We start from the raw sequence: 9,795 nt of genomic DNA on the forward strand, positions 1-9,795 counted from the left end.
GTTGTAAAACACAGAGGGCAAATTAGGCACCCTAGGTCGCTAACCATTCCACTTTATCACATTTTTTTCTGTTTAATCTAGCTTCCTCTTAAGAGCTGACATGGTTTCATTATTTAAATATCATTAGTGACCATTGTCCCCGATTTGAATAGCATAAAGATATAACTCAATTTTACAGATAAGGAAATTTGCTAATACCAAAATTTAAGCTTAGACTACCCAAAACTTTTGTCTCAAATCAGACAAAGTGAATCGTAGGTATGAACAGCAGACTATCAAGTGACAAATATGGGAAGGCTCAAAACCAAAACCCACCTACCATACTCCCATCCTGTCCACCAGCACATAATTTCCCTAACATCGTGCTTAATATTTCAGGAAAAAAAACTGGCCATAAAGAATCATATGGCCTCCATGACTTAAGGGTGTAAAATATACAATACGACAGAAAAGGGCAGTGAACCAAGACAGAAAGCTGACTCCTGATTCTATCTTTAAGTTTTATTTTGAGCAAATCATTTCATCTTCCAGGCCTCAGTTTCCTTGCTGAGACTGAAGAGGTGACCTTGTGGTTCCAAATAACAAGAACAAAAAGACTATTTGTGAAAACCTTCTATGAGCGCTCCAAAAACCATCTTTATCATACCAAATTGTTTCAGCTTAAATCATGAGAATAGAAATGTATAACATATTAATCAAAAATTAAGTATGCACATCAATGAAAAATATAATCCTACACACACAAAAAGCAACTTTCCCCACTGACTAGCCTTCTTAATTTTCTGAATAAATTTATTAACATTGGACTAAATTTTAAGCACTGACTCTTCTCTTTTTATCAACATCCTTCACAGTTTAAACTTTATTTTCACTTTATTTCTTGACATAATTCTCATTTACAGTCTCTTTCCTTCTACAGAAGTATTTTATATAAGATCCTTTCCCTCACAAGAAACAAGTCTGTTCTGGAACCATCGGTTCATAGTATATTCAAATATAAGTACATTAAATAAATGGCAATAACTATTTTACCTGGCTTTCAACGTCAGTTGTTACACCTGTGTAACTGACCCCAACCTTCAGGTGCTTCACATTGAGATAAATTTGCTAACATGTACAGAACGTTTCACAAAGCAACTGCTTAATTACAAGAATTGTTTTCCAGATATTTAGGCAGACTTACATTTTATTTCAAAATTAACCATTGTCCTTGCAACATCAGAAGAAATTTCAAACTCCTTTCCCCTTTATCTGCACCTAATTTTTCATATGAATAATCCCAAGGCTTGTTTTTCATTCAGAATATAGGGGAAGAAAAAAATAAAACTGAAAGGGTCCTCTTTAAAATCAGCCAATTAAAAAAAAGAAAGAAAGCCTGCTATAGTTCATTCCTTTCAGTTCTACTCCAATAATATATATATGTTGATGATGTATCAGTTAATGTACATAATAATGTGTTGCCATAATGACCATATGACCACAGCTATTAGTTTGAAATGGTTTTATATTGTTGAAGACAATATTGTATCTGAAACATTTTATAAGCAATTTTAAATACATACCCCAAACTTAAACAGAATAAAATTAGAATGCTATTGAATGTAAAGTTCATATTAATATGAAGAAGTATAGCCTCTCATACAAAACAACTCTAACAGCAAAAAGTAGAGGATACAATAGAAAAAAGTCATTATGCTATGAGTGGTGCTATTTTCTTGCTATAGTTAATGGTGTATTAACACTTCAATTATAAATGTATACTCTGCAGGTTTATAGTCAACTCAGTTTTAAATGTGTATCCTTGACTAAAACATAAAGATTAAGTAATAGCAGAAGCGCAAAATCAGAATTAGGTCCTAAAACAAACTGAATAGCATTAATTTCTTGTCAAAAGAGGTTTACTGGTTTTGGATGCTTTTTTGCATTTAGAACAGATAGAAATGGCACTGTTTTTAAGAAGCACTGTTAGTCTGCTTTTGATAATTAAAGGCAATAAATGTAAACATGTACCTACAACTAACTGATATTCCATGGTTCACAAGATCGCAAAGAAACAGCTTATTTTCAGGTATAGGCCCCAAAGCATCTGACTACTGAAGTATAAAGTAAAGGAAATCAGTATGAAGAAACAACTCCCTGTATGAAGAAACAACACCCTAATATTTAGATAAATGTGCACTGTCTAATCCAAGTCCAAAGCTTAGAAGAAACAATTATTTGTCATAAAGAGACAATAAAAAATCTGCAACTGAACTTAAATTCTGAACTTAAAACTAATTTTGGAAGTCTCTAATATGTTCCCCCCCTTCCTAATTTCAGCAAGATTAAGTATTAGCACAAACTCAGAGGAAAAGGGGGGATAGGAGATACAATACAGGGATAGAAGGAAGAGGAAACTACAGAAAGGTGCTCAAGAGCAAACCCAAGAAGAGTTTGCCAAGAAAAATCACAGATTAAACCTAAAATTCACTAAATTTTAGCAGGGAGAAAACAGTTAAAATTTAGACTACCATATTAGCAGAAAGGTAACGGCAGCTTCTAACATTATTCCTTCAATGGAATGCATTTGTTTTAGAGACTTTTAAAGAATTGTTTTCTTAAAAAATGGCACATAATCATTAACTAATATTCCTTACAAAAAATTTTAAATCTTCCTCCAGATTAATACAAAGTACAAAGGGAAATAAAAAAAACCAAAATTGGAAAAATGTCTACATCAGTCACATCACCTAGTAGCAATAATCCCTAAAGAGATATGCTTTTCTTCTCGAGAAAGTTAAAATCTTACTTAAAATCTTTGCAATCGGCATCCATTCCATTTGGCAAACCTCTGCCATTTATTTTAGAATCATCATCATCTCCTTGTTTAAGATCTCTGTTTTGGTCCTCCTCAAATGGAGAAGCCTTGCCTTTTTGATCTCCTTTCTCAGGTCCATCTGTTTCAGCATCTCTAGTGCCCTGAGGAAAAAGAATCTGTTTGATTCTGAATATTTAATAGAACACAAAAAAAGGCACCATGAGGTGACCTAAAACTATACTATAGTGCATGTAAACAATAAAAACATTGAATCTTATTTTAATTTCATAGTCAACTAATTTACAAAAGGCCAAAAAAACTGAGTACAAACCAGTGATTTATAACAGAAGGGCTAAGGCAACCTTAACTATAGCGGTGCTGGAAAAGCAGTAACACCACAAATGAGATAAAAATTCTACTTAATGCATAGATGATTTTGTTTTTTTATTTTCATATCAAGTACTACCATGAATATGCAATTTTAATCTTACAAATTTTGTTTTTTAATTAATATGGGTTTTTTTGGTAACATGGTTAAGATTAGAAATATTCCCAGTGGTTCTACCACTTCATGTATTTCAAGTGGCCAAGACAAGAAAACAAGAGCACCAATAGCTATGAAGTTTCCTTTAGTTCTAGGAAAGGCCAGAAAAAGAAACTGTCTTAAAGACAACCAAATAACCATCAAGCAATTTAAAAACCTTTCTTTACTCAAAATACTTACAAAAGTTCCCTTCCTAAATCGAGAATCCAATTTATCAGCAGGAGAAGAACTTAATACATATTCTACCATGCTCACACCAAGGCCTCCACTTTCTGATCGCGGAGACAATATTGCATTTACTTCACTGTTTCCATGAAAACCCTGTCCAGATCTTCTCTGTACCATAATAGGCTGGGACATTGAATGGTCTGTTTGGAAGAAAGAACACAATTACAAATTTGTACTTTTAAGCTAACAAAATGTATTTACATGAATTTATATACTAAAGTAAGAAAAATCAGCATATTGTTTTATTTTGAATATTACTGTAATCTTTATAAAAAGATCTTCAGTCTGTTGAGACTCACTGGCCTGGGCACATTTCTTGAGAATACAGATTAAGAAAGCCATTTGCTAAAAAGCAGGTAAAAGCCTATGTGAAGAACAGTCAAACCCAAAGGTCAATGGAGACAGAAACTAATTTGACATCTCCGCTGCCTGTAAGCATCTTATTAAAAAGTTCTAAACAATTCAAAACAAAAAACTTTAGAGATAAAACCTGAAATAAAAGTAACTTCTAAACTGGCAGAGGCACTCCTCAAGCTCACAGTTACGTACTGGACAGATTCAGAACACACGGCTGTACTGCTATAAGCACAAATGACTAAGTTTAGAAAAACCAGTAATATCACAAAATTTTCTATTTTTTTTTTTTTTCGGTACGCGGGCTTCTCACTGCTGTGGCCTCTCCCGTTGCGGAGCACAGGCTCCAGATGCGCAGGCCCAACGGCCATGGCTCCCGGGCCCAGCCGCAGAGGATCCTCCCGGACCGGGGCATGAACCCATGTCCCCTGCATTGGCAGGCGGACTCCCAAGCACTGCGCCACCAGGGAAGCCCAGAATTTTCTATTCTTGGTGTAAAAAATTAAGTATCACTTAAGATTTTTTTAAAAAATACCTTCTAGTCTAAAAGTTTTCCATTTATTTTTTTTTTTAAAAAATCATCCATATGGTACGAATACATTTTCTACATATTTTTGTGACAAAAAGAAAAAGCAATACTTAAGATCTGAAAGCAAAGAAGATACAAACATAATAAAACATTTGAGGAAGAGTCACATAGACTTGCAGAAAAAATTTTTAAAAAGGAACCAATAAGCCACTATTTATATCTGGCTCATATGTGAACACGTACCATACTAAATATGAGGCATCATCCTTAAAGGGCTGAACTATCACAGAGGTATACTCACTCATCATTTTATTAACTGCAGTAATTTTAAAATGACTAGTACTTTTGTTAAACCATATTAAAACACTTCCATGTCAGTACCTTTATCCATGAGAGATCAGTCATTATATTTTTCATTCAGTCATGCACAGTTTAAATGTTGATTTAAATGTCTCTCCTCGCAAGAGGGAAGACATATGGGAACATATGTATATGTATAGCTGATTCACTTTGTTATAAAGCAGAAACTAACACACCATTGTAAAGCAATTATACCCCAATAAAGATGTTTAAAAATAAAATAAAATAAAATAAATGTCTCTCCTATGCTGGGCACTGTGCTATGTATGGGGAATCCAAGAACAAACAGTCCCTGACTTCAAAAGAGATTATAGTTGTAACAAGAGGCAATCATAAGAGAGTAAAAGCACTTCAATAAAAATAATCCAGGATACCATAGGGAACAGAAAGAAAGGGCATCTATCAATTCTTCCCAGTCCTAGAGTGAATCCCAAAGGAAGTGATATTAAGAGTAGAGAACAAAAAACAGGTGAAAATGGGGGGTGGAAAGAGCATCTCGGTATGAACATCCTGGTTTCTCTAAGGCCTAAAAGTGCAGAACACAACGAAATTAATAATTACAAGTAACTCAGTTCAGCTGAGAAGGAAATATGTGTATGATAAAATCTCCTGTAGTCATGGAAAGAATCGTAGAATGAAAATTCTTTTAGGACAAGGAATGTGTTATTCGTATTTGTACATGCTTGGCATTCAATAAATGTCTGTTCAGTAAACAAAATAATCCATTCATTTCTATTTTTCTCATTTCTCCTGGTAAAGACTAATACTTATCTTCAAAATTTTATCCGTACAAGTAAAAAAGTTAAGTTGGAAGAGGGAGTGGTACAAGGAATTAACTAAAAGTATAAACTTGACGCTAAAAAGATACATCAGGCATATATAAACAGTTGCTTAAATGTTTTATTGCTGGTACTAGTTGTCCTCCAAATATAACATACCAAAGATATTTCCCTATCATCCATCTTGAAAATATCTCTCATTACCATGTTGTGCTCAAGATGTTTTGCTTTGGAATGCTTTAAAAAATTTTGGTTCTGGTAAATAGAGCAATTAACCATTCAACTTTCAAAATAAAGCAAACATGCCTATCAACCAAGTTTTCAAGCACATTATTTTAGCAAAGAAAAGTGCCTTTTGTGGGAAAAATGTATCCTAGTCCTTATGAGTACAATCTATATAGGTTAATACAAATCCAGAAAAAAAATTCCTTGAGGATGGGGATCATACATCTCATTTATCTTTGTATTCTCCAAACCTGGCATATTATATTACATATTGTTTGAAACCAAAGAAAATTCCTAGTATTTTAGTCTAATTTAGTAGTTAGCAAAGTTTTCAATCTTTTTCAGTTTTGACTACAAAACAGTATTAATCACTAAAATTTTCCAGCTTTTCCTAACTTAAAAAAAATTATTTTACCCTTAAAAACAAAATTTAAGACTATATAGGACTTAAAAATCTTTTTAATAATTTGGAGAATGAAAAAGTACCTGGTAATTTACACCCAAAATATAAGGTTAAGTTGATAATTATCATCCAGAAATTTGTTTTTATATTACTTTGATCATTTTCTATAGCTTTAGTAAGCTGCATTAAACTTAGTTACAAAGAGAAAACTTATTTGTAAAATACATGTTCAAAGTTCCATGTGTATATCTCAAATTTTACTAGTCAGAAACATTTAAAAATATAATCAGTACTATTTTAAGAATATAACTATGCTCTTTAATTTACCAATAAATACTGTCACCCCTTGTGAGTTATACTCCTTACACCCCAGTTCCTTTTCCCTTAAGAGTTTCTTGGACCTATGTCTCTCTTCACTACTTACGGATATCAAAAACATTCAAAGTCTGCTCCCTTTCTGGGAATTCTACCTTAGTAAGGGGGTTTACTTCCTTTGTGTGTGTGGCTGATGTTTAATAAAGCTTGACTGAGCTGCAATTAAATAAATCAGTCACTGTCCATTAATACAATTCAAGCTTAAAAATCCCTAAGGTTAATGTGTCCTCTATTTTAACTGAAATTCAGAATTTTATAATCAGTTTAACCTCAAATAAAACTTAATAAAATCTTATTGTGACAAACATTCCTAATCAATAAGTGGACTGTTAGATATGAATTACTTTACATAAGAAAATGTGCATTATAAGGATATATGAAATCCTCACAGATATTGCAAAGTTTCTCCAAATACTGTCTGGGGGGCAGGATTAAAAGAAAATTCAAGTATGCAACAAATTCAGAACTCTCACACATACACCAATAACTTACGAGAAGTTCCCCATGCAGTCTCTCTCCATTCATCATCTCCAAGAAATATGCCTTTTTGTCCATCTTTTGTTGAATCATCAGGTTCCCAAAATTTTTTGGTAGGCAAAAGCTATTTGGAATGGAAAAAAATATTGTATTTAAATTTTATTCTAATTACAAAGAGCTAAAACATAGAGGAAAGTAAACTTACCACCAATAGGCACAAGTTAGTTTTCAATGCTAATGAAAATTCAGATGACCTATTTCTTAATTTGTCCAGTTAACAATCACTCCCCACTTGTGCTTAGATACTGGCTCTAATCATTCTAGACCTGAAAAGTCGACTTCAGACTTTTCTACATTTTTCAAATCGCTTTACTGTCATGTGATATTTTTTATAATTTTCTTCAAAAGACTTACTAAATTTCTTAATACAGTAATACAATAAAAGTATCTAAACAAATGATGAAAATTTTTCCTTTACTTCCAAGTATTGCCCTTGGATCACCTCCTATCCTACAGCTTCAATGATAGAAAATTTTCATTCTTACTTCACAATGCAATGGAGGTGAACTTCACAATTCTTCCTAGGTCCTCAATACTAACAATCTATTGATCCCAAATCAGGAAGCTATGGGATGGCAGAAGAGACACATAGAAAAGACCCTTAAATACTTTTTGAGGTAACAATGTCAAAGCCCTGTGCCCTATCCAATACTGTTAACATACACAAGCATATAAAAATTGTGTTGATATAAGCATTCAATGATAATTCAAAATGTACATTTGGTCAATTTCTAATGAGACTTTAAGGTTCATCCAAGTCTCCCCTCTCTACCTTTCCTGACACTCAGAGAAGGCAAACTGAGGATATGTTTGTTTGAAAAGAACAGACTGGTTTCTAAAACATGCATTTGACATTTAAATAAGCATTTGTAAGACACCCATCCCTCTCAGCCCATAATTAGGTCCTCATAATCAAACCTGTATATACTTCTATTACTACACTTATCACACTAAATTACCTGTGTTTGCCTCCTTAAGGGCCTGGTGACCTTATCTTCAGAGAGCTCACAAATATAAACTAACCATAATAAAATGAACTTAGGTGAAAACTGAATTGGGTCTGAGAGATAAGATTGTATGTGTGTTGGGGGTTTAAAGTGTGAATGTAAGGTGGGGAGGACACAAGAAATTATGAACAGAGGCACAACTTGAGAAAATGCAGTTTGTAGAATAGGGTGTGAGATGGAGGAACAGATGTGGAAGCTGATGTTGTTAAAGCTATCTAGGCAGACTATGAGGAACCTCAAAGACACGCTAAAGAAATATCAATAGTATATTACATTGAAGCAACAGGGACTCAAGAGAGGATGGCAGAAGAGTGACACTGTGTTTCAGAAAACAATTCAAATTGTAAGTTCTAAGAATAATGGATATTCTAGGCTAGAGGCAAAGAAATCGTTAAGGAGAATTACAACAAAGCCAAGACGACAAGAACTGAAACAACTGGCAGAAAGAACTGAGAAAATAAAATGGATTTCAGAAACATTCAGGAGAGTCAACAGAATATGAATAAAAATAAGGGGAGGTCTGGGACTCCCCTGGTGGTCCAGCAGCTACAGCTCCAAGATCCCAATGCAAGGGGCCTAGGTTCGATCCCTGTTCAGGGAACTAGATCCCACATGCCGCAACTAAGAGTGTGCATGCTGCAACTAAAAAGTCCCGCACACGGCAACGAAGATCCTGCATGCTGCAACTAAGACCCGACACAGCCAAATAAACAAACAAACAAATAAATATTTTTTTAAAAGAAGGGGAGGTTGATAAAAAGAATAAAAGTTTAAAATGTGGGTAATGAGGTAAATGATACTACTGACCAAAACAGAAAAAAAAAAGAGGATAAGCAGCTTTAGAGGGAGGAGGGAAAATTCAATTTGGGCATATATCCCGAGGATCTTTTGCTCAACTAAATACTGTTAATTTTACTGCTATTTTAAGAAAGAAAACTTTTTGCATGTTAGGATCTTCCTGAGCTGCAAATGATTTGTATTATAGACATTTTATTTACTTATTTTTATTATTTTCAAAGATTTTATTTACTTATTTTGGCCACGCTGCATGGCTTGAGGGATCCTAGTTCCATGACCAGGGATCTAACTTGTGCCCCTGCAGTGGAAGGGCAGAGCCTTAACCACTGGACCACCAGGTAATTCCCTAAAGTATAGACATTTAAAACAATAATCTGCTCTAATAAAGATCTCGGTAAAATACAACCTCTGTTGCTGCAATTTTTAAAAATCTCACTATAAAAGTTTCATGAAAATATTCAAACAAAATGTAAATCTGATAATACAGTACTAAAACACTGCACTTGATATATTTAAATAATTGAACATTTATTCATAGTAAAACCCAAGTTAATCCCTTTGAAGTACTGTATAAATAAGCCATTTCAGGCAGAAGGAAATGGCTTCTAAGCAAATAATGCTTTTATCCCATACTTCATAAAGAAAAATGTTTTAACAGCAAAATAAGGATAACAAATAAGAAATCAGAAATGAAGTTATAACAACTTAGTAGAAGCATTTATTACAAACATACTAATCTTCTGAGGTAAAAGAAATAGTAGAATCTTTTTGAGGGGCCTATTCCAGTCTTTTGGGATAAGATTCCATGCAGTACAGTAGTAGTTCATAGATCACTGCTTTGACACCCAAACTCCAAAAC

At 33.6% G+C, this 9,795-nt stretch overlaps 1 protein-coding gene across 5 annotated transcripts in view; it reads right to left on the reverse strand.

The window, feature by feature from the left end:
• PUM2 (pumilio RNA binding family member 2) overlaps window positions 1-9,795 on the reverse strand; it is a 92,219-nt gene that overhangs the window by 56,151 nt on the left and 26,273 nt on the right. For all 5 annotated transcript variants that reach the window (XM_024747799.1, XM_024747798.1, XM_024747797.1 and 2 more), the window contains 3 exons: window positions 7,087-7,195; window positions 3,522-3,709; window positions 2,789-2,958 (listed from right to left, as the gene is read on the reverse strand). In XM_024747799.1, the coding sequence (XP_024603567.1) occupies window positions 2,789-2,958; window positions 3,522-3,709; window positions 7,087-7,195 (467 nt within the window). The remainder of the gene's footprint in view (window positions 1-2,788; window positions 2,959-3,521; window positions 3,710-7,086; window positions 7,196-9,795) is intronic.

Source organism: Neophocaena asiaeorientalis, unplaced genomic scaffold (genome assembly GCF_003031525.2).
Source record: "Neophocaena asiaeorientalis asiaeorientalis breed wild unplaced genomic scaffold, Neophocaena_asiaeorientalis_V1.1 scaffold84, whole genome shotgun sequence".
Classification (NCBI taxonomy): Eukaryota; Metazoa; Chordata; class Mammalia; order Artiodactyla; family Phocoenidae; genus Neophocaena; species Neophocaena asiaeorientalis.